General features: G+C 38.9%; 1 protein-coding gene across 2 annotated transcripts in view; it reads right to left on the bottom strand.

Annotated features, from left to right (window-relative positions):
• The window catches only part of KDM5B (lysine demethylase 5B), a 70,464-nt gene that overhangs the window by 17,463 nt on the left and 26,832 nt on the right, over nucleotides 1-26,169 (bottom strand). For both annotated transcript variants that reach the window (XM_020782487.3, XM_020782485.3), the window contains 14 exons: nucleotides 20,576-20,710; nucleotides 19,066-19,162; nucleotides 17,968-18,077; nucleotides 15,182-15,340; nucleotides 13,583-13,702; nucleotides 12,486-12,644; nucleotides 9,828-10,009; nucleotides 9,291-9,453; nucleotides 7,022-7,141; nucleotides 5,784-5,978; nucleotides 4,210-4,391; nucleotides 3,529-3,653; nucleotides 3,129-3,279; nucleotides 1,783-1,897 (listed from right to left, as the gene is read on the bottom strand). In XM_020782487.3, coding sequence (XP_020638146.2) covers nucleotides 1,783-1,897; nucleotides 3,129-3,279; nucleotides 3,529-3,653; nucleotides 4,210-4,391; nucleotides 5,784-5,978; nucleotides 7,022-7,141; nucleotides 9,291-9,453; nucleotides 9,828-10,009; nucleotides 12,486-12,644; nucleotides 13,583-13,702; nucleotides 15,182-15,340; nucleotides 17,968-18,077; nucleotides 19,066-19,162; nucleotides 20,576-20,710 — 2,013 coding nt within the window. The remainder of the gene's footprint in view (nucleotides 1-1,782; nucleotides 1,898-3,128; nucleotides 3,280-3,528; nucleotides 3,654-4,209; nucleotides 4,392-5,783; nucleotides 5,979-7,021; nucleotides 7,142-9,290; nucleotides 9,454-9,827; nucleotides 10,010-12,485; nucleotides 12,645-13,582; nucleotides 13,703-15,181; nucleotides 15,341-17,967; nucleotides 18,078-19,065; nucleotides 19,163-20,575; nucleotides 20,711-26,169) is intronic.

The following is a 26,169-nucleotide window of genomic DNA, read 5'->3' on the forward strand; positions in this document are numbered from 1 at the left end:
ACTCATTCGCTCATGCGCACAAGCATTCTGACCATTCCAAAAGCACTATAGCCTATGCATCTTTTTATAGAGCTGCACAGTAAGTTCCATTAGGGAAACCTACTTCTGAGTAATTAGGTTCAGGACTGGCCCACTGTGCCAATCTCATTTTTTTAACCCTAGGTATGATATATTTATTTTATAAGCAACTTTCAGCACCACATAAATACAGTGAGATGCATTTCTCTATCCAGGTCATTGAATATTTTATATACATTGGTGCCTCGACTTACGAATGTCCCTACTTACGACCATTTCGAGTTACGACCAGCTCCAGCCACAAAATTTTGCTTCTACAGTGGTGCCTCGCATAGCGAGGTTAATCCATTCCGGATTAACCTTCGCTATGCTGAAGCATCGTTGAACGGGGCAGGGAATTCTATTGGAATGCATTAAACATGGTTTAATGCGTTCCAAATGGGCCGAATACTCACCGTTCAGCGATGCTTCTTAATGGCCAGCAGCCATTTTCGCGCCCTCCCATCGCTTAACGAGGGTGCGAAAACGCTGCATGCGGCCATTTTGGGCCATTTCCGGGCTTCCGGCGGCCATTTTGGCTGCCTAACAGCTGATCGTCGGGCTTCGTTTTGCGAAGATCGGTAAGCGAAACGCTTACCGGTCTTCGCAAAGCGAATTTTGCCCTATTAAAAAAACGTTGAGCGATCACATTAGCGATCCCAAAAAAGGGATCGCTATGTGATTTCATCGTTGTACGGTGCGCTCGTTAAGCGAGGCACCACTGTACTTGTGACCGGAGCTTCCACTTATGGACAGAAAAAGGCAGGGGGAAAAGGCAGGAAATTCAAATTTCTAAGTGTAGGTGGCAACAAGGCTGCTTCTTTGTAGCTGTTTCTCCCCAGCAGTTAGAGAGTGTGCGTTGGAGGAGGCTTGGGACTGCCTCCTTTTGCTTCTGAGTAAGCGTGTGTGTGTGTTTTCAGGGAGGCTTCAGGTTGCCTGCTAAGGCAAGGTGCTGTTTTCTGCTTTTTAAAAACTGTTCTGGTGTTTTTGCAGTGTAGTTTTGAGCTGCTTCTGTACTGTGATGGGTCTTGGGGAATTTGGTTTTTTGTTTCCCCCCTCCACATTTCCAATGGGTCTTGGGGGTTTTAGTTGCTTTTTGGAGTGCTTTTTCCCATTTCTGACGGCTCTTGGGGGGTTGGTTGCTTTTTGGGGTTTTCCCCCCATTTCAGATGGGTTCTGCATGCTTCCCTTGCTTTTTCCTTTGTTTTTTTTTTTTTTTTTGCATTTCCGACCTGCCCTCTTTGTTCTCTGTTCATTTCTGATCTGCTCCGTTTGTTTTCTGTGCATTTCCAATGGGACTTGCACCCTTGATTGCTCCCCCCCCTTCAGCTGGAAGGGATTAATCACATTTCCAATGAGTCTTGCAGTGATGTTTTTGTGTATTTCAATGCATTCCTATGGGAAATGGTGCTTCGACTTATGACAATTTTGAGTTAAGTCCATCTTCTGGAATGGATTATGGTCATAAGTCAAAGCACCACTGTGCGTCCCCTAACTATGTGTCCCAGAAAAAAGAGCCAGCCTATGTAGCCTCGGGCAAGCAGCTCAGTCCCAGAAAGACATGAGAAACAGGAATTGGAACACCTGGCCATTTTAAACTTAGGAAACTTGCCAAGTGTTGCCACAGACAGAATCAACTTGCTGGAACACTATTATCAATAACACTGCCATCTTCATCCTCCTCAATTTGGGGGAACCACTTCATCTCCAAGAGATTCAAGTTACCTTCAGCAATGTTGTTTGGCTGAGGATACATGGCAAAGCATAAAGCTGTCTAACAAATAAGCGCAGTTCATTCACAGTCAGCTGATTCTGAGATTTTCCTCCTCCAGATCGATATCTGCAATTATATACATGTCTCTATATTAGAATAATATTTTAATCATAAAAACGTGATATAAATGTTTCAATTATTTATACAATTTGAAATACAGTGAACAATAACGATTCCTTCATTCAAGAGATTTTTGTCTTGCTCCTTCGATGAAATGCCTAGGTTGGGTGGGATTATATTTCAATTGTCACTTTTTAAACTATTTTTCATCTTAATGGAAAAAATCCTGCTGTATAACTTTGCATTGATGTAACCCAGATTATGCACTAGCGATTATAATTTCCTGCCCCCCCCTTAGGTTCTCTAGCTCCTCCTGCCTGGAGGAACCTTTGGGTGCATCAAGACAGCAGGGAGGCTGAAAGCCTTTAACAAAAAGCAAACAACCAAACAACAACAAAACACTGCCAGATTGCTACTCCGAGGATCAGGACTGCTGATGGCATTTTTTTAATTATTAAAGGATCCTTTCACCTCTGTCCCAAGGCTCCAAAAGGCATCTCCACAGCAAAATGGAGCCCCAGGGAGTCTTGGAACCTAAATGGTTTATAACACCTGTTCACAACTAGATAGCATATCTACATCAGTTAAATATTTTTAAATGTAGTGATATGTTGCATGATATCCGATCTACAACATGCTTAGAGCCTGGCATGAAGGGCACAACATAAGCGCTAGAGGGATTGATTAATATTAAGCCCAAGTACTGAAACTGTCATCAAGAACCATATATCCCTCAATTAGCTGACTCACCAATAAAGTGACAAAAGATGGTAGCATGGAACAAAACAGAGGCCTTTGATCTGGAGGAAATAGAATCTGGAGTCTCAAGAGTCTCCCTCTCAAAGGAAAGCTCTCAAATACAATGCCCTGTTTCTTCAGGCTTCCCTCACAAAGGTCTAGAAGTGGCAGCATGGAGCCAGTGGGTTCATCCCACTCACAAATAAGAGATGAAGTTTCCAGCACTTGCAGAGATAGTATTTCCTTCACCACCTCTTATTAAAATCTGAATAATTCCATTTCATCAATGAATGTTGCCATAAGACTTACTCCAATTTTCTACTGAAGTTTCCTCCTCACACTAAGTGTTTACTCATTTATTAGTGCCAGAACATTTGTGAATGGTCACTGTCAATAATGTCTCGCTACACCTTTTTGCATTCAACTTCCTTCTGAAGTTTAACACAATTTCCTAATGATTTCCTTAGAAACTAAGTCACCGAACATGTAACAGGCATACCTAGTTTGCCTCTTCCCATTGAGAAGTTGTTGTGCAACTGAAGCACATTTTTCTGCATCCTGAGTGACTAAACGAAGGTGTCGCAGCAAATCATTGTCTGGAAATTTCCTAATTTCCGATTCTTCTATTAAAGCCTTGAAGCTTGTAAGACCTTTGGGAAAACAATAATTTTGGGTAAATAATTTAATAAAGTATATAATTTGGGATCTGCCTTTTTATTAGAATCATTGCACATTCATATGGAATCATTCAACTTCATTCAATGCAGAACAAGCCTGACATCATATACACATTTATGGGGGAATAAGTCCTCTGACCTAAATTGAACATCAGAAAAATAAATCTATGCTGTCAATTTAATGTTTAGTGACAGTACAGTACAGAACATACAAATACCTACTTTTTTTATTATTAACTTTTGCCTCCAAAGCTTCATTGACAGTAGAAGCCCATTCATTGTATGATTCTGCTCGCAACTTAAGTGCGTTCTTCATTGGATAAAGTTCATCGATTGTATATCGGTATCTGGAAACAGTAATATTCTTAATAATAAGCATTATGGCACATTATCAGCAACACTAAAGTAATATATACAGAGGTGTGAAATGAGATTTTACAGAGATTATTTAGTTTTTGCTTAAAACCTCCTGTCAACATTTCCTCTCCTCTGTAACATACAGAAGACTAAAATATACTGGCCAGAATCCTATTGAGATTTTACTCTGAATTAAATGAAACTGTGTAAACCACAATGGCAAATAGCAGTTAATTTTAAAAATGCAAGTCATGTGACCAGGCATGCAAGTAGACATTCTCCTGTCTGATGAAGTAGACTTGTTCTATGAAAGTTCACGTTAAAATATAGCAGTTGGTCTTTAAGATGCCACAACATTTTCTTTCTTTCTTTTTGCTTTGTTTTGTTCTATGTTTCTTTCAGTTATGACAATAATTCAATGAGGGATAACTTAGATCTATCACACACAAAATTCACCTGAGGAAAGCAAGAAAAACTACAAGGATTCACTATATGCTTTAAATGAACATATTCATCCAAACACAATAACAAGAAACAAAAGCTTACCCCATTTTGTACTGGTAAGTAGGACATCTACAGAGGTCCTCAACATGATACAGGCATGCCAATAAACCAGTGTTACAAGAACAATACACTGCAGACATATAGCAAGTGGTTTTACACTTTATGCACTGTCGTTCATCGTCAGGCAACATTTCCAAATTCATTCTTTCTGAATCAGTAACTCCCTGTAATTAAAGGAACCAGGTAATTCATGGGATAATAGAACAAAACACTTTATGTTACAAAGACATACAATTTCCACTGACCTTGCAAGCAGCTGTCTAGAGAACTAATGCATGTTTAAGTTCCACTGAATGCATTTAGAGCATATAATTTAAAGTTATGGCTCAGTTGGACCTAACACTTAGATTAAGACAATCACAAAAAATAGTTAATCTTTTAATTAAAGGATCTAACCCAGTTAAATGATCATGAAGGTAATTATTTCACCAAAAAGAAACAAATACCATTCCTTTAGAAGAACATAGACTAAATTGAGAAGTAAGGTAAAGGTAAAGGTTCCCCTTGAGAATTTTTGTCCGGTCGTGTTCGACTCTAGGGGGCGGTGCTCATCCCCGTTTCCAAGGCATAGAGCCAGCGTTTGTCCAAAGACAATCTTCCGTGGTCACATGGTCAGTGCGACTTAGACACAGAACACTGTTACCTTCCCACCGAAGTGGTCCCTATTTATCTACTTGCATTTGCATGCTTTCGAACCGCTAGGTTGGCGGGAGCTGGGACAAGCGACGGGAGCTCACTCCTTCACGTGGATTTGATCTTACGACTGCTTGGTCTTCTGACCCTGCAGCACAGGCTTCTGCGGTTTAGCCCGCAGCGCCACCACGTCCCTTAAATTGAGAAGTAGCAATTTCTATTTCTTTTTTTCAGAAGCCTTTCAGATAAAGCAAGAACAATTGAAGGAGTCATAGTAGTATTTTGTACATACTCATACTGGCTGAGAATGTCAAGATATTTGTAATGGATCAGGTCACTTATTGTAAATTAGAGTCTTGAACATATAAACTTACTAATGTAAGTAAAGTTTGTAAGAAAGACTGTATGTAAAGTTCAAGCAAACACCTGTTGCTGGCTAACAGGAAGAGTTCCAGGCTTGAGTTGTCTTGGGCAGGTGTTGCTGATTACAGAGGCTTTTTCTCAGTATGGAAACTCAGCATTATTTTGCTGCTCTGGTTTAGGAGTAGTTATGCTATTATTTTGTACTGGGTTGTGAGTAACCAGTTACTTACTATATGCTATCATGTTATGCTGTTACGTTAAGCTGTTTAAATTACATGTGTAAATACAAAGTATTTTTCTAAACTAAGTTTGGCCTGTCACAAGTTTCGCATCCAGAATTAAGGAAACAGCCAAGAATTCTGTTAAGTCTCTGTCAGTTCTCTCCAGAGAGCAACATTCTCTCCTGAGATGACTTAAAATGTTTCTGCTATGTACACATGTTCAAAGTCCATTAATTTACTCTCAACGGGGAATTCAGGACTTACAGATATGTAGCATTCCTCAATCAGTTGGCTTTAAAATTATTTCATTTTTGTCACTTAATTTTAAACAAAACCTACCAGCTTAAACACAGCTTCCCGCAAAGCCTTTTCATCCTCAATCATAATAGCCATGTCTTTCTCAACAGTAGAAGCTACTACCACATCAAGAGTCTCTGCTTTGGCAGCCATTCTACATATCATTTCATCATGAGAAAACACACAATAGCGATTTAATAAGCGATAGTGTTCCACACACTGGCGGCCTAATGGCAGCTAAAAGAAAAATGACAGAAAAAGAAGTTTGATAATATTCTCTACAGCAAGGGGAATGCATTAAGCTGTAGGTTTTTGCATGGGCGCTATCCTATTAGTTATGCCACTGGAACAGATGTAAACTGTGAACTGCTGCAAGTTAAAAAGTCAGCATGGGGTTTGCTTTTCTAGCACACTATCATGTGACTTGGTGTGCAAGAGCAAATGCATAAATTGACTTGTTAATTTGCCCTAATTCTCATCTGAAACTTACATGAATGAATTTATGCCAGCATAATTTTCCAAATGGATTGGAAATTGGCCAATAACATCAGCTGTGGGTCCTGATGGCAATTTTTAAAGTATAGTATCTATTTTAATTGTTTTATCTTTTACTGTATTTTAATTGTATTTTAATTCTTGTAAGCCACCCAGAAACTTTTGGGTAGAGTTGGCGGCATAATAAATGAATAAATGAATAAATGAATAAATGAATAAATGAATAAATGAATAAATATTAGCCAATATTTACAAATATTTATTTCAGACATGAATTCAATATTAAATGAGGATTATGAAGTATTACGTGAAGTTCTGAAGCCTCTGACATTTACTGGTAATCAACAACTAAACAGCATATTTCCTTTGTGCACTCTTTTCAGTAATTCACTGCAGTTAGGATGGCCATATTTTTTATAAAGAGGTCTTATTACTTTAGTTGTTTGGGAAGACCTTGCTTCACAGAAATTTCACATGCACAATTAGCTCCTTTACAGAGATTTGAACCAAGAACCATGTCTATAGCCAAGTATACTTCTTAAGTTATACAACAAAGGAATGTTCAGGGTACAATGACCCTCTGAAAACTGAGTTCATTTTTTAAAAAACCCCTCACAGAAATATGAAAATACTGTATTTTCAAACTTTGTTTCTTCAGTGGATTCAGTAACAATCTACCTACACTTATGTGAAACTCTTTTGTTGGCCAAAAAAGAGAAAAGTCCCCAAAGAGTAAAACCTACTCAGATCATATTTTCCAGTAACATTTCACAACATAACTTTACCCAGTCAACAGTGCAGAAATTAACAGCTTCAGCAAAGTTGAAACCTTGATTAAAGCCACTATGATAGGCTCTTGGAAATGTGATCACAAATTCACCAGCACACTGATTGGTTCGATAAATCTAGAATAAAACAAAGACAGCCATTATATGACAAAGAATCATCTAGTATCAATACTGTACATTTAGTTAATCCAGTTGAATAGCTGCTTACAGCACAATCTGTTGTGAACATTTACTCTTAGTAAAACCTCACACAATGAGTGCTCAGAATCGGTCACTCCTGCTTAGACTATGGGTGCTGATGCCCACTGACCCTGACAACTGTTTAGCATCTGGATCTGGTATGCTTTCTCTTTCATATGTCTGGAAGCATAGTGTAGTAGCCAGATAAAAAGTGCAAAGGATAGCCTGCTCTTTTAGTGGGCTGCTGCGAGTGCACAATTTTACCCCAGAAAAATTTACTCCCCAGCAACAGCATGCTGCTTGTATGATATTGTATGACACTTATTGCAACCACCACAACTCCTACCTAACCTCCCTTCTTTGCTAGCAATGGGAAATAGCAAAATAATAATAAAAATAAAAATAAAATAGGGAATGTAAGTGTTAGAACAGAAATGACATCAAACAATGTGCTCCCATAGGGGCAGAGATGGAAATAAGTTTTGTCCTGGACACAATGATTCATCTATTTAACAGGTCTTGTGATGTGGTAGCTAAATTACTGTATCCTGTGAGGCCTACAAATAGACAGTAAAGGTTTGTTTCTCCTGAAGGCATCTGTCTGCAACCTCCAAAACCTACAGGCAGCCACTGGAATAGTCTGTAGACTATTTAAACTGGTATTAGGACCTCGATACTTGGCGGAGCGCCTGCTCCCACCAAGATCTACTCGGATCACCCGCATGAGTCAGGAGGTGAGGCTGAGGAGTGGGAGGCCCAGAGGGAAAAGACACGAAGCCAGGCCTTCTCGGCGGTGGCTCCTCGCCTTTGGAACAACCTTCCTCCGGAAATTCGCGAGGCCCCAACGCTGGGTACTTTCAAATGCCAACTGAAAACATGGATGTACATCCAGGCCTTCCCTCCTGTCAACTACTGATTTCTTTGCTTTGCTATTTATTATTTATTTTCCTGCACTATTTGTTATTGTTGTATGCTAATGTTTTTATGTTTTTTTAAAATTGTTTTTGATATTCTGTAAGCCGCCCAGAGTGGTAGAATATACCAGATGGGCAGGATATAAATCGAACAATAAAATAAATAATGAATAAATATTACCCTTCTGAAGTTATCAAACTTACAAGATTCTAAGTAATTAGCAAATTTCACCTGAAGCACTATTAAAGCCCTTCCCACTTTCTTGGACGTGGCCCATTCCCTTGGAATTTAGAAATTCAGTGGCCTTTGGTATATGTTTAAGTGTATCAAGTTCCTTAATTATGTACATTTCAGCCAAACACTTAAACATCAACTTCTGCACAACACAAAATGGACTAAACATTCAGCCACATATTTTTACAAAAGACTTCAGAAATTTCCCGGTGCTATTAATCAGTTTGGAAAAAGCAGTACAAACAAAGAGCAACAGAATTCCCTAAAGCAGACTACTACACTCTCACTGACAGGAAATACTGCAACCTAGCCATATTGCTTACATATTAGAATAAAAGTAAGCACTATGAGAGATTTCTATTGCCAAGCTTGAAAAATAGTTTCCTTCTTTTCTTTTTAAGATGAACATAAAGAGCAGTTAGGCTCTTATCAGGATAGTTTCTCAAGTAACTGGATTTTTATTAGCTTTCTTCCACCACAGGAATGCTGTAACATGGATCTCTATGGACTAACATAGAGGCAAAGAATGCAAAATTTGCTTCAATCATACACTAAAGATGTAGCAGGACAAGACAGTAAGTTTCCACTTCAGAACTCTTTCCTTTCTGTTGTACTTTTTCCACCTATACCACAAACATGATGAAAAAAATGGTCTCATGCAAATCAGACCCATGAACATAGTGCCTCTGAGTAGCACTTATTAATTGCATAAAAGGAAAGTCATGTAGAGGAATTTGTTGCCCCTTGCTATGTTTCCTTTTTTGTGCAGCAATAGCTCAGAACGGCAACCACATCACAGAAGTTTACAGCAACAAAACATCTACTAGTATATGCAAAAATAGTTACAATATCACCAAATAGTACATAATAATGGCTTAAGGAGGAAATCTTGAATTAGAAAATGGGGAGGGGTGAAAATAGAAGCTTAGTGACATACAGGCACACCATGAGACATTAGTGTATTGGGATTCATGATAGTAACCAACTGATGTAATAGATCAGGTTGGGATTCAAATAATTCAGGAGCTAGCTTCTTCATGACATCTTCCAGTTGCTCAGCTGCATACCCTGGAGCTCCATACCACGTTTTAGGCTCTCCCCTGTAAAGATTTTTTTTAAAAAGAAGATATATCAGAATAAGTAACAATTTGTAGGCTTTAAGGATGGAGCAGGGAAAGTGTAGTCCCTGACTATTACCAGACGGTAGCTTTCATCCCTGCCAATCCAGTACAGCTAATGATGAGGGATGATGCAGTTTCAAGTCCAGTAACATCTGAAAAGTCACACTTTGCCCACCCTCCACCTTAGTTTCAAATTACATAATACAGTACAGGCAGGAAGTTAAACAAAGTATATAAAGAAATACAAAGATAGTTACATGTCAATATTGAAAAGAAACTTAACTGAGACCAACCAATTATGACTGGTTACACATGCACGCACATATCTTTAAGTTTGGTACTGAAGAACTTACCAATGCAGATAGTTAATGGAATAGCTCCAGTGATCCTCAATATGCCAGCAAAATGAGGAAAAGCACATCCCTACATACAGCCATGGCAGCTTCATTCCACATATATCAGCAGTGATGTGAGCAAGTACAGACTGCTCCATCACAGGCATATTGTTCAGATTCCATCCACTATCAAGATACTCCTAAATCAAAACAAATGGTTATGGTTTAAACTCTTATGAAAACTAAACCAAGTAAAAATGGCAATAAAATTTTCATATTTGCGAACAAAAGTTTTCTAGTTTGTGGAACCGTCCCTCAAGTCCAACTATTGATTTGAGGCTAGTTCTTCCAGGAAAGCAACTAGGTATTAGCTTATTAAACACTGTTTGGCTTTGTACCTCCATATACAATTATTACAGATCACATGGGCTGCTTCCACATTAGGACGCCTTAGCATTCTTGAAGCATCACTGTTCTGCTCTCTGCTATAATGTGGAATTGTGTTACTGTTCCATATTGCATTTAGTGTACATCATCTCCATTTAGAGCCAGAAATGGCAAACGACATGACAGGAAAATGGGGTTGGGGTATACATGTGTTGCCTGTTATTTGACAGGACATCTGTGGTGAATGGGGTGGATGCACGTGCACACGTGCAAACACATTCTCCATTGCCTTGCTATGCTGAAACATTCTGAAATGGTGACATGCCTCACTTTTTTTGCAAAGTATTCTGAGGTTCAGTGTGGGTGAGGAGAACTCTCCCCTCTAACTTAGATAAAGCTACAGAAATGTTAAAAGATCAAGAACGTGCTCTGGTCCAAAAAATGAAAAATGTCCCTTGTTGGGTTGTGTTGGGAAGTGGGTTTTCCCAATGCTTTGGTGGTTCCACATAAATCAGAAAACAGAGAGGCAGAAGTAACCTTGGTTGTTGTGAGTTTTTCAGGCTGTTTGGCCGTGTTCTTCAGGTTTTTCTTCCTAACGTTTTGCCAGTCTCTGTGGCCGGCAGAGGACAGGAGCTAGAATTCAGTCTGTGTTCTGGTGTAGTGTGTGGGATTGCTGAGTATTTGTAGCTGTGGGATAAGAGTTTTTTGTTCTTTTTAGGCGATTGGGTATTTCCTGTGATCAGGGTGTTTTTTGTTATGGGTGTTTTGTTGTGATAAGGGGGGGAGGTGATCTGTCACTGTGATTGATGGGTATTGTTGGCTAGTCTTTGTGTCCAGTGATCACCCGTCCTTGTGGCAGGGCAAAGTTCATTGAGCTTTTGCAGGTTGTATTTTTCAGTGCAGGAGTCAGGCTTTGTTGATTTTTAGACTTTCTTCTTTTTTGTTGAAGCTATGCTTCAACAAACACCAGCACAGCTTCAAGCAAAAAAAGAGGAAGTCTAAATACTAATACTGGAGGATTATTGCTCTACCTTTGACAACTATCTCTGGGGTTTCACATGGTTCTGTTTTATTTGCCTTGTGCTTAATACCTCTGGCAAACCATAGGGAAAGGTAGCCTAAAGATGTGGACTAAGATGTCACCTATATGTAGATGACATCTGCTCCTTTTCATGTAATCCAGGTGAGGCAGCTTGTGTTCTGAATCCATGCTTGGGTGCCACAACAAAATGGATGAAGGCCAGTAAACTGAGACTCAATCCAGGTAAGAAAAAAAGCACTGATACTGGATGACTTGTCTGCTTAGTTGGGTGGTATTCAAAGGGTCTGTACTCTCCCTAAACAACCAGTTTAGCAGTTAAAGCCTTCCTTTGGATCCAGCATTGTCTCTGAAGGCACACAAAGCATTAGTGACATGAAGTATCTTTTACTATCTTAAGTTAATATGCCAATAACAAATGATGCACAAAACTGGTCATACACTCATATAGGGTTTGCAGCAACTTGCTGAGTGACAACCTCCTCTCTCTTCCCTTTGCAGGAAAAAAGATGAAGAACAAAGCTAACTGCAAAGTCAGCCAGTGCAGGATGAGTCCTGAGGCTTCAAGGACAGCTGGGAGCAGGGAAGAGTGAATTTGGTTCCCAGCCAAAATTCCAAATGGAGAAGCTTCATCGGAGATTTTGACCAATGACCTGGTAAGGTCAAGTGACACAGCTACTACATTTTTTCATGACATCTGAACCAGAGGACAGCAAGTGAACCCTACACTATGGTTACCCAACCTTGCTTTAAATTTCTAGTTTGAAGCAAGAGTACTGAAAGGATTGTCTCCTACCATATGTATCTGCCCAGCTGACAACATTAACTTCAAGTATTTCTCTGTAAGGTACCCTGCCAAATGTGGCAAAGCAAATTACTATCAAAATAGAAGGCCTTCCTGGGATTGGCCGCTGGTTGTATAGATTTCAATCCTTTACTATCTGAAGATGACTTTGTGATTTTAACTTGCTTTTCAATTTTTAAAATATATTTAAATTCTTTTTTAGAATTTTGGTTTCAATTGTCTTTCTTCCTATTCATGTTTTGATTCAAAGTTTTAATTTTATAGGTTTTGGCAAGCATACTATATCTCTCTTTTAGAATTAGCTAGATGGGCATTTAGGGTATGAAGTCCTATTGTTTATTTCTTATAAGGAGAAAAGCAGACAGGCAAAGGCCACTCTGAGCTGCTCAATTCCATTATGCTAGACATACATAGATTTTAAATATGAGTTTCAGAGAAACCCTACCTCCTCTTCTGGTCGGAGTTTAATTTTCCCACCTCTTACAGGAAACCCACTGCCAAACTCCTTTGAAGCAATATCAGCACCGTATTCTACGGTGACATCCTCTTCAATTGTGCTGACAAGGCGCCAGAACTCTTTCTCAACCAACTCTGTAGGAACCATCTGAACAAACGTAAGATAAAAATTAGCACCAACAAAGATAAGAGTCAAAACAAAAAGAAAACAGTGTCAGCACAGTAACAAAAAGCAAACAGAACTGTGAGGAATCAAAGGGGAAAGTGTAGTAATCCTCCTAGAAATAGAGCAGAACAACCCAAAACACAAATCCAGCTGGTGTGTCTAACACAAGTGCAGCTGTTAGGGCAGACCACAGTGAAACAAAAGCAAGAAAGGGAGCTAGAGAAGCAGAAGTGTTGATCTTCGGCAGCTGTTGATCTTCTTGTCTTCAAAAGACAAGAGACAGAACAACTCTGAGTGCCTCCTGGTTGTTTCCACATTCTTGCAGTCAGTCAGTGTCTTTCTGTCCTGTACACATAAATGCTGTTTTAGAAGTGGGTAAGTCTTCAGTACTAAACATAATGCATTTTCATTGGTACTACTAGAGTTTTTTTCACAATACAGTACATTAAATCTTTTGAACCAACATGCTGAAGGGTGAAAAGGGCGAAAAATGAGTTTTTGGGATAATGATAGATACACTGCCAAATATGATATAAGTTCTCTCTGGAGCCAGCTACACAGCACAATGGAAAGGACACTGCAAAGAATTTTATTTTTAAAATTCAGAGTGGCTATTGAAAAACACAGCATTAGCAAACAGGAGGGCAAGGTGAGCTCCCTTCCATGTTTAAATCTCACCCCTGCTCCCTTGGTCTCTCCAGCTACTTCTCCCCAAGGAAGGATTAATTCTGATCTGGGATAGGGGGCTGAACTGGAAAAAAATTCCTGGAAAGAGGTTTTAATTCTATAGTTTAAGTCATCCCCAACCCAATGGACAAGGAATACAGCTGAAACCCTATTTCTATTTTTCTTTGAATATATTTACAAATCAATCTTGCAAAAAACCCCAAATCATAGCTTCATTGAAAATATGAACCTACATGCACTGGCATATTAAAATAATCTGATTTGAAGGCATCTGCCATTTCTCCAAATGTGCGAAGCGTGTAGTCTCGTGCTGCCTGTTCAAAACCAAATGCTTCTTGTGGTTTATTACACTCCTGTTAAATTAAGAGAGAATTAACAGAGATTTTTAAAGTTACTGTTTGTAAAAAAAGGGCATTTTTCAAATACATGACAGTGTGTGCTTTACATAATTAGGGTCCCAATTTCACAACACAACCACAAAAACTGTGCCATTGTGTTGGAATTAACATATATTTATAAAGCTTTCAAGGTAAGTGAGATATTTAAGGAATAGTCTTACCACTCCCCCCCCCCCCATGATTTTCCCACAGCCAAGCAGGGATTTGAAGCCAAGTGTCCTCAGCCCTACCTAGTCTATCACTATCTACTACACCAAACTGAGTTGTATTGTGTGAACAGAGAAGAAAGGAGAATAATAGTGAATGATTCTGCAGTGGGACCTGGTTTTACAGTCTTCCAGTTTTATCAACTCTTGATCATAGGGCTCAGATTTATCACACTTAATGATCCAAGCAGAACGTCCCATATACAGACATGGGAGCTCTGTATTTAGAGACGAGGATATGAATCTCTGAGTCCCAGTTGCAACTATTGTTGGTGCAACCTCCGGAACCGGCCTGTCCACTCACATGTTCCGGCAAAGCCAGCATCCCACTCTTCCCGCCAACTGCACAATTAGCTCCTCCCTCTGCCTGTTCGGCTGGATACTCCAGGTTGGGGGGGGGGAACGAGTCTCACTGCAGCAAGCACATCTGACAGCAACATTGCACCAATCATGGATGTAGTCCCACTGGCACTGCCCTGCCTCTCCCACAGCTGACAGCTTTGGCAAGGAAGCAGGAACACGAGTCTCCCCACTCAGCTGCTGAGGGGAGAGATAGGGCAGCTCCAGTGGGACTACATTCGTGATCGGCGTGATGTTGCCGCTGTCAGACATGTGAGCTAGGAGGAGCCGAGTGAGTGGACCAAGCTGGTTCTGGGGATGGGAATGGACTGTTGTGGCACCTGTGGTAGCAAGCTTCGTATTTGTATCCTCCAGGATACAAATACAAAGCTATGTCTAATAATATACATGTACAACAAAGTTATTAGGAAATGGCCTAGCCATGATTAATGTGCTAGCAGCAATGTTGTTCCTCAGAGTGGTGAAGAAAATTAATTACGAAACAGGTTGAAATGGGATGCCAGGGAAGAAATATTGCCAATGGCCTTCAAGGTGAGAGAGAAGAGTCAAAGGCTGAAATCCCATTGCAGAACCGTGTCACACAAGCCTGGCAATGTCAGTTGTGGTGGGTTTTAGTAACTTCAAAATTGCTGCCACCTTCCTACCACCCTGAAGGTTCCAAAGCTCTCTTGGGATCTCTTTTGTCACAAAAGAAGCCTAGGAAGTGCGAATCTTTGAAAATTAAAGACTCCCCGACTTCCCACAACCGCCAACAGCTTCCCCGTCAAAAGGTAAGAGAAAAAGACCAGACACCTGATTAATATTAGTTAATTTCAGGTGCTGAACCTTTGTATTTCTGAGACAGGTGGAAAATGTCCTCCGCTATTACCTGAGCTAGGCATTGGGGGCACCTCCAGTCCCCTTTTGGAACATCATGAAGAGGTGGTATTAAGCAAAAGGTATGGTAACTGTCATCACAGCCATCACAGAGGAGCAGACGGTCCTCATCATTACCACTGCCACACAAGAGACAAACATACAAATCCACCTGTCAAAAGAAATTGCCCATACAGTAAATTAGAATCGGTCCTCTTATCTTGTTTATTTTTAATTACACATTGCATGGCCAACAAAACACATAAAAACTATGTCATATTCCTGCTTAATTTGATCTCCTGTTCTCATTTATAAACACATGAAGATACTTCTGCCTCAGTTATTGGAAACAGCAGTTCAGAAAAACATACATGAAAGAGCAAAAACGTACAATGTATCTAAGCCACCACCAAAATTTCCTTTTAAAAAAACAAATATATACTAAATTTCTAGGTAAGCAGAAATAATTATATACTCTGCTGTCATAATTAAAAAATCTATATTGCACATATGCCCAGCAAGAACAGTAAAGCCTCCTGAAGCTTATCCCCCACCCCCCAGAAAAAGTATCTTTTAATATCCCAGATGAAGCTTCTGACAGAAATATCATATAGATCTGGGATAGGCCTACTCAGATAGCAAATTGCCAAGACTGAGACCTCATCTTAGATGAAAAATAATAAAGTTCCCTAGAACAGCTTCTTACAAAATAAGCAGTCACTGGTCCAAATGACCTTGTTGTTACATGCTGTCAAGTCACCTCTGACCCACAGTGATCCTATGAATGACAGATTTCCAACATGTTGTGTCCTCAACAGCACCGCTTAGCTCTTGCAAACTCAAGCTTATTGCTTCCCTTGCGGAATCAATCCATCTCATACTAGGCCTTCCTCTTTTCCTGCTATCTTTGACCTTTCCCAGCACTGTGGTCTTTTCTGGAGAATCTTGCCTTCTCATGATGTGCTCAAAGTAGGACAGCCTCATTTTGTCGTTTCTGCCTCCAAAGATAGTTCAAGCTTGATTTGCCCTAAGACTCACTTATCTTTCTTGCTGTCCAGGTTATCTGCAAAGTTCTCCTCCAGTAACATATTTAAAATAAATAATTTTTTTCTTTATTGTCCAGCTTTCACATCCATACATGGTGATTGGGAATACAAGAGTGTAGATGATCTTGGTCTCCAGTGACATATCCTTACATATCCTTCACTGCTGCTCTTCTGAGTCCCAATCTTCTTATGAATTCTTGGATAAAGTATCCATTTGTATTGATGATTGAGCTAAGGTATATGGTATATTTAACAATTTCAGTTTCTTCATTGCCAAGATTAAACTTAGGCAATTTTTCTGTACAGTGGTGCCTCGACTTGCGACCATAATCCATTCCAGAAGATGGATGTAACTCGAAATGATTGTAAATCAAAGCACCATTTCCCATAGGAATGCATTGAAATGCAATTAATCTGTTCCAGCCGAATAAAAAAAATCACACAAACAAAAACATCACTGCAAGACTCACTGGAAATGTGATTAATCCATTCTGGCCGAAGGTGGGGGGGAAGCAATCAAGCGTGCAAGACCCATTGGAAATGCACAGAAAACAAATGGAGCAGATCACAAATGCACAGAGAACAAAGGGGGCAGGTCGGAAATGCAAAGAAAACAAAGGAAAAAGCAAGGGAAGCATGCAAGACCCATCAGGAATGGGGGGGGGAGCCCAAAAAGCAACCAAACCCCCAAGACCCATCAGAAATGGGGGAAACCAAAACACAAACAAACCCCTAAGACCCACTGGAAATGGGAAAAAGCACTCCAAAAAGTAACAATACCCGCCAAGACCCATCAGAAATAGGGAAAACAAACAAACAACCACCAAGACCCATTGAAATGGGGAAAAACACTTCAAAAAGCAACAAAAAGCCCCCAAGACCCCTTGGAAATGGGGGGAGAAAAAACAAACAAACCCTCCAAGACCGATCACAGCACAGAAAAAAACCCCATCCAAAATCACACTCCCAAAACACCCAGAACAGTTTTTAAAAAGCAGAAAACAGCACCTTACCTTACCAGGCAGCCTGAAGCCTCCCTGCAAACACACACACAGATGCTCACTCAGAAGCAGAAGCAAGGCAGTCCCAAACCTCCTCTGATGCACACTCTTTAACTGCTGGGGTGAAAGAGCTACAAAGAAGCAGCCTTGTCGCCAGCTACAATTAGAAATTTGAATTTCCTGCCTTTTTCCCCTGACTTTTTCTATTCATAAGTGGAAGCTCCGGTCACAAGTAGAAGCAAAATTTTGTGGCCGGAGCTGGTCGTAACTCGAAATGGTCGTAAGTAGGGATGTTTGTAAGTCGAGCCACCACTGTAGTCATGTTTTCTTTTCTTAATGTTCAATTGCAGTCCTGCTTTAATTTAAGATATGCAAATGACCCATTGTCAAAAATTTTAATATTAACCAAGAATTTTTTTAATGACTGAAATCCTGTTGTTCTGTTATGCATTAAGATGGCAGCCAGAATAACATTCAGTCACTTATAGTTGGCAATTAACCAGTTGCTGCTGGAATTCTTGGGGATATACCTATCCAACTGGCTTTGTGGGGACTAATTAATTGCCAGCTAAATGTGATTGAATGTTATACCATTTGCCTTCCCAAATGTCTAACAAAGCAACAGAATTTCAGCCAATGTTGTGTCATTACATTTCATAATACAGAATCTAATTATTTTTCACTACCTAGATCAAACAACAAGCTCAGTATTTTGTGCAGTCAGCATTAAAGGCAACAAAGAAAATACTCACTGCATTAAAGCTTTTCTTGGAACGTCCCTTTGGTTTTTCTTTCTCTACTTCCCAAATGGGTTGGGGGTTTTCCACAGCCTCACGTTTCACTAAACTATGAGATTCTTTATCTGATGAAGCAAAACATTTAATTAATATTGCTCTAAAAGTCTTGAGACAAAATAAAATGTTTTGAGAATATCTAAACAGGAGTGACATTTAAGTAAATAAATCTTATTTGATTAAATTGTGTGAGTTTTCTATCATCTATTAGATTTCACAAAATCACAAACACAAAAAGTAGTTCAAGAAACATACATTTTCTGTTTGTATACAATCCATGCATGTAATAGCAGACATTCTTTTCAACAAGGCATTTTTTCTGTGTGAAAAAGAGAGGTGTTTCTTCTAAGATGCTGCCTACTTACAAATGTTATAATTAAAACATAAAAACAAAACCCAGCAAAATAAACAGTAATTTAACTTGTTATTATAGTAAAGAAGCTTCAACATCTTTTTAAAAGAAGAAAATATTTTGGCCTTAATACTCTTATAAAGTTGCACCAGCAGAAGGGAAATAATATAACTTGCAGTGACACAATTGTAGCTAATCAACAGCTGTCACATTTGATCTATTATTGCATGCTAGCTGCAGTAACAGTTCTTCAAACAGTGTCTTGTTAATTAGTGGCAATTTGAGAGTGAAAACCACACCATCTCTCTCCTGCTGCTGTAACTATGCAAGAGGATTTGGACCAAAGTGTTTCTTTTTTAAAAAAAGTTGTTGATGCATCTTTATTACAAGAAGATGATAAATTATTCTGTTTAAATTTTATTCCTTCTGGCCTCCAGAAAATTTAGTGTTTTATTTTTGGGAAGGCCTTTGAAAGCTAGCACAATTTTGGCAAAAATGAACACTGAGTAATTTATACTGCTATGCCTAGCCACAAGGTGAATCTTAAATCTCACTTTAAGATTCACCTTGTGGCTAGGCATAGCAGGAGATAGTGTGTGTGAGAGAGTATATACACACATACAAATATATAGAGAGTGTGTGTGTAAAATAAATAAATAAATTAAGCAAATGTCTGTTATTTTGTTTTCCACCGAGACACTTACCACTGTCTGGTTTTGCTGGAGTACCTCCCATCCTGCGTCTCAAATTGTGAGTTTTGGTTTCTGTAGTTTCCTCAGGATCTGTTTTAATATTAGCAGCCTTGAAGAGAAAAAATAAGCTTAGTATTTACTCATTTTAATATTCTGTTAAGCAAGTAATTTCCTGTCATGGACAGAAAATGGGTTACTGGGTATTACACAATGGAGTACTTCCATCAGCAAGGACACAGATGAAGATTCACGTAATTACAAGAGGTCAAACAGGTGGAGGTGGTAAATCTCTGGTCAGCTAAAAGTTTCAGGATGCTTCATACAATCTAAAATGCCTAAATTCCTACTAATGCTCTGTCTGTGTGAAATAAAGTCAAAAGAAAAGTTACACTATTTAAGACTTTCCTTTTCAAGGAGTCTGAAACATGTCTAATCTTCAATAGCTTGTATCTCCAATGATTTATGCTATCATCATTCTCAGACTCAATTTACTCTCTGCAAAGCTGAAGTTTAACTACATTATTCTATAAAGCATTTGTGCAGATGACTGCAGTAAGAAATACTTTCAGATAGTAGAAGGAGAGTAGTAATATTTAAGATGTTAAGAACTTGCTGCTTTAAGAGGAAATGCAAGTAAAATATGAAACTTGTTTGAAATCCAAGTTAAATGGAAATATTTTCAACAGCTATATTAGGGCCAAAACTTTACAGTTAGTGAAGGCAGGAAGATTTGATCTTGGGGGAACATAGTGGGAAATGATATACCATTCCGCAACCCTTTCAACATCTCGTAAGTTAAATGTATGTGTGAGTCTATAACGATAATAGTATATATGTGATAATCAGAAGTGAAAGCATAATATTTGACTTAAGAGATCATGATAAAATATCGTAAGTTCTTGAATGTTCTGTACCATTCATTCATTCATTCATTTTCATTCATTCATTCATTCATTCATTCGTTCATTCATTCATTCATTCATTCAGTATATATCCTGCCCTTCTCCCAATAAAGAGGCCCTAAACAGCTTATAAAATATTTAAAAGACAAATGCCAAGTCAATTAAAATACATTAAATTACAATATTACACAATGATCAAGCATATTACCTATGAAAGCAATTTAACAAGAGCCGTTAAAAACAATTCAAAGGTGCATTTTAAAAAGATAAAAGGTGTAACAGCCATTTTAAAAATTCTTCCTTGACAATCAAGTAATGCCTCCCAAAAGAGAAAGCTATTTGCCTACTGACAGAAGGGCTGCAGGGCAGGGGTCAGCATGGCCTCCTGTGAAAGGGAGAATATCCTGGGAGCTGCCACTGAGAAGACCCTCTGTCATATCCTCACTAGGTGAGGATGGTGGACTGAGAGAAAGTCCTTATTGGGGAGATGCAGTCCTTAGACAACCTGACTCCAGGGCTTTATTGGTCCAAAACACACTTTTAATCATGCATTGAATCACTGATGAGGAAACAAACTTTTGAGGGCTTCTCAGAATCAGCACATGGAGAGTCAAACCCACCTCTGCTCTCATACGTTTCGCTCGACGTGCAGGTGGACAAGTTTCAGATGGCTGAACAGACTGCCTTTGAGGAATATCATGGGGTTTATATTCCTTGTCCTTTGTACCGCTGGTAATATCTGGTTTCTGGAAACACTAAAAAGGCAAGCAAAAGTGAATTATGTCCCTATATTTCATAACAAAAATCTCTCAGATTCAAACTCTATATAAATTGTTTTTAAGTGGTAGGAAAAAATGCATACAGTACTGTGTTCCCCCAAAATAAGGCAGGGTCTTATATTAATTTTTGCTTCAAAAATTCATTAGGGCTTATTTTTGGGGGATGTTTTATTTATTTTTTCATGTACAACAATCTATGTTTATTCAAATATATTCATGTCATCTTCTGGTTGCTGCACAATGGTGAAGCGCAGGCTTTCACTTAACCAGGGCTTATTATGGGCGTAGGGCTTATATTACGAGCATCCTGAAAAATCATACTAGTGGTTATTTTCAGGTTAGTTCTTATTTTCGGGGAAACAGGGCACTACATCAATTATAAATGGATTTGGATTACTAGGTCTAGTTTCTAGCAATTTTATATTTCTTAAATTAGATCTACATTAAATTTTGTGAATTGACAAGCTCCTATTTATTTATTTATTTATTTATTTATTTATTTATTTATTTATTTATTTATTTATTTATTTATTTATTTATTTATTTATTTATTTATTTATTTATTTATTTATTTATTTATTTATTTATTTATTTAATATCCCGCCTATCTAGTCCCTCAGGACCACTCTAGGCGGCTATCATCTACAATAGCAACCATCTGCAATAGTAACTTGAACCAGCAGAGGGATGCTTGTCAGAAGATTGGAAATCAAAAGGTATTAATTCCCCCATATACTATAGCTGCTTGCAACCACAAAAAAAAGCAGCTTTAGCAAGTTCCTGAAGCCTACAAAGCCATTTGTACAAGGGCACAAGGATCTGTGCAGGGTGGGATAGGGATACATAAGTAGCTCCTTGCTGCCTTCTTCTGACAGAAGCCAAGTCTGGATACAACCAAATGTTATAGATCAGTGGTCCCCAACCTTGGGCCTCCAGATGTTCTTAGACTACAACTCCCAGAAGCCTTCACCACCACCTCTGCTGGCCAGGATTTCTGGGAGTTGAAGTCCAAGAACATCTGGAGGCCCAAGGTTGGGGACCACTGTTATAGATGACTGAGTAACAGCAATGTCATTTGAAAATCTAAGGCGGACCATTTTTGTTGACACGCTTTATATAGCATTGCAACAGCTACTGGAGAGACAAGGTGTAAGCATTCGGAATTTAATCTGTTTAACAGTAAAATAGCAAAGATGGCAAACAGTAGATATACGAAAAATAATAACCTTTTAAACTTAAGAGACTATGTAAATAGCTTGCAAAAACTTCTTCACAGTATCAAAATCAATATGAATTGGCATTAATAGGGTTTCACAAAAATATTGTTATATAACAATGACAAGTAGAATTGAAATTTGAAACAGCCATGTTCCTTTTTGGCAAGTATACTTAAAAATGGAAACAGTCTACCACTGATTGAATCCTCTGTACATATAGATATGCTGAACATATCAAGATGATAATATGAATCAATGATATTTCAAGCAGTAAGAAAAGGCACAAGGTATAGTATTGTCACACTTGAAACACTGTAGTACAAAAATATGTGTACAGTATTACCATTCCACATAGTTGAGTCACATTGCCTTTTATTACAGTTCAATGATCAATCAGCCAAGGTCAACATGCTCATTTTTAATGAATGTAACACTGCATTACTCAATTGATCAATAACATGCTGCTGCAATGATGACACTTAACAATCAAATTGCCTTTTCAAGAGAATTCAATGAGGTATGCATGGGTCTCCTTGTTTTATCTTCATAATAACTATGTGAAGTTGTAGCTGCAAAATCTGACCACTTGGGATTTGTTGGTGACTTTTGGCTTTGGCTTTCAGATCTTGAATTTGACAATTAGCTGGCAATTGACTGAAAGGGCCAAGTTGACTTATGGCAAAGAGAATCAAAAAGCCAGAGTGATACTTGAAGCTAATTGTTCATTTGAAGTCCATTTACATATACACAGTTGTACCCATAATTGTATATACAAACAGTGAACCTAACTTTCTGAGTGTGAAACTTTACATAGTTAAAATAATGTGCGGTACTACACAAAAAGGATTATCAAAAACAAGGAGCTCCAGTGTTTGCAATGCAAAGAAATATTTACAGAAGACACTAAAACACTCCAAACAGATCATTTAGGGTTTAGTCATGGAATGTTACAGATTAAAAAATAGGACGTGGTGAGGTTTGAAATGGAATATCCCAGAATCTTGAATATGAAAGCTCCATACCATTCTTTTGCAAGATGCATTTGTTAGGGAGCAAAATAAAAGGCTATAATGTTGACCACAACTGAGAGGGAAAGTAACTTATCCTTAGTCCCCACTCTTTGCAGCATCCTTAAATACACATTTTTATGCCTGTTCAATGTATAGAAGTAATGAATGTATTTGTTCATTTATATTTAATATGCTACGTTTTATTCATTACTCACAAATTTCTAATATCAATGTCGCTCACATTAGTACACTTAAAATAACGCATCTGCTACCCATTGCTTTTAAAAACTCATTAAAAAGGGAGGTTTTAATATATTATTTCCAAGTTCTGAACACAACTATAGTCAGAATGCAATTCTCTTCTCTGCACAATCAGTCAGAACACTTTTTGGTAAGAAACAAAGTAATCAACAGCACACAGATATTCTCTACACATTTTCCTTCCATTACAGTGATTACACATGGGGAGGAGGGGTTACTGCATGAAACATTCAAAGTATATTTCTTTTCTTTTATACATATTAGGTGTATAAAAAAAGCATTCTTAAAGAAACACAGGGAGAATTTTCATCCCATACCTTTTGGCCAACAATAGTATCTCAGGTCTTATTTAACATTTGCTGTGACAGTATGGATGTGAACAGAGCATCTGCTAGTAGAAGAAAACCAGACTTCTAGGCAGGGGAATACAGAACCCTGATTTTTGTTATGTCCAAAAATTGCCCTGTTCTTTCTTTGCTTACAAACACCATGATTTTTGGCTTCTGATTCTCCCATACTAGTGTTCTGTGACAACAGATCTCTCCTCCTCCTTGTGAACTATTTTGTTAGCATAAGTAAGAAAAGCATCATGGCACTGGTAACAAATCACAGAGAAATCTCCAATCTTTCACCTGGAAGACAGTTCTTCTCTATACAGGAATTACTGCAGAGGTTTATCATTTCTTCATGGCAGTAAGGTATACTATGGCAGCCAATACACCAAGCTTATCACCAACATTCCCTCTGATTTTCAACCCCACTGGGCAGGGCTCTGCCCCCTCATGCAGGGTTCCATTGTGACCAGAACCAAAGGGGCTGAAAATTATCACTGTGGGTGCACATAGGAGGAAGAACCCTGCCAAGAGGGGTGTAGAAGTGCACACACACCTTAAAACGAAACTTGCTTGTCACTCTTCTCACAGTTGTTAGCATAACTCCTTTCCTCAGTACCCGACAAGAAATTCAATGATACAGAATCACATGTCTGATTCAATCAGATCCTATTTGCCTGTCCCAAGCAAAAGAGATGTTTCCAAGAGTTCTGTGAAGTGCAAGATCATAAGCTGATACCCTTTTAATGTTTGTGCTTTTGTACAGTGGTGCCTCGCATAGCAATCGCTCCGTTTAGCAATGAAATCGCTTTGCAATGCATTTTTTGCGATCGCAAAAGCGATCACTTTGCGATGTTCCCTATGGGGGAATTTCCCTTTGCGAAGATCGGTTCCCTGCTTCGGGAACCGAGCATCACAAAGTGATGATTTTAAAACAGCTGATCGGCGGTTTCAAAATGGCCGCCAGGTAAACAAAATGGCCACCCGCTGTTTTCTGGGATGGATTCCTCGCTCTACAGCCACCGGAAATGGCTGCGCTATGGAGTATCTTCGCTGAACGGTGAGTTTTAAGCCCATAGGAATGCATTAATCAGGTTTTAATGCGTTTCTATGGGCTTTTTTATTTCGCATTGCGACATTTTCGTTCTGCAGCGATTTTTGTGGAATGAATTAACGTCGCAATGCGAGGCACCACTGTATTTTGTTCTCAGTACAACAAACAGCAAATTACCAGGCAGGTGTAAACAAATACATTGCTGCCATTCTAATATGGGGGCGGGCGGTAAAAAACAGTTGCTAGTAGATCTGATCCCAAATTTCATCAGTAAACCTGCTTACATCCTCAGCTATTAAGATGATAAATCTTTAGAGAAAAGTTCTCTGTATAGACAGTTGGAAAGAATTTCCAATTTTATAACCACCATTTTTTTCCAGTTGTGCACCTAAATGTTCCCGGCACCAAAATGTAGTATACAGCTGAAACCACTTGGTGGTACAAGGCAGCCTCCACACAAGAAAAGAGCCAGGATAAGCTGAGTGGATTCCAAATTTTCTGTCCACTTCTCATCTCTTTCTAATAACCACAATCTGATTATTTACCAGCCAAGAGAACCTCTTTTACAACAAAGCCCTCCCCAAAAGAAAATAAGACAGCCTAGAATTTAATTTTATTTCACAGGTCTGAATAATTCAGAAGTTTCTAAGCATTAATATCTCAACATTTCAACAGACTGCCAAACATCCTTCCCCCAACTGTTTTCCTGATCAGCATCTCTTAGACTTGAAACAATATTTTATTCATTTATTAAATGTATACCCCGCACATCTAGACCAAAGTCTACTCTGGGTGGCTAACAATGATAAAATAAAACAATATAATAAAATATTCAAGCGATGACAGGAGGGAAAGCTTGCCCAAAGAGCCAGGTCTTAGGTTTGCTCTTAAAAACACCCAGCGAGGGAGCCAGACAGATCTCTGGAGACAGACTGTTCCAAAGGCGAGAGACCACTGCCAAGAAGGCCCAGTTTCTTGTTCTTTCTCTCCAGGCCTCCCTCGGCGTTAGGCCCCTCAGCCGCCTGTCCTGGCTAGAATGAGTGATTCGGGTAGATCTAGATGGGAGATGTTGTTCAGCTAGATATTGAGGTCTAAACCATTTAGGGCTTTATATATCATCATTAACACTTTGAAATCAATGTGGAAACGAACAGGGAGCCAATGCAAGGCAGCCAAAGTGGGGGGAATATACTGATTTTATAAAGATATAATTCTTGCAAGGCAGGTGTTCAAAAGAATAGGTTGTTTATCAGTAACAGTAGTTCTTCAAATGGTCATCTGTGAAGCCACATACATAGGGATTTTGTGCCCACACAGAGCCAACTTTCGAACACTGCAGTACCAAGCAGATTTTTGGTGTAAGCCCTGCCCCAACCCCTAGATACTGCATATATGCAGCCTTGTTCTACCCTCCTTCCCTTTCTATTCCACCAATAAAAACCAAGTGTGTTCAAAGGAAGGTGGCTGGATTGTGTGAACTCACAGATCATGGCTTGAAAAAAAAACTGTTAAAGGTAAGCAGCCTGTTCTTCTTTGTAGTCTCTTGGGTCACACATGCAAA

The sequence above is a fragment of the Pogona vitticeps genome, chromosome 4, assembly GCF_051106095.1.
Source record: "Pogona vitticeps strain Pit_001003342236 chromosome 4, PviZW2.1, whole genome shotgun sequence".
NCBI classification, from domain to species: domain Eukaryota; kingdom Metazoa; phylum Chordata; class Lepidosauria; order Squamata; family Agamidae; genus Pogona; species Pogona vitticeps.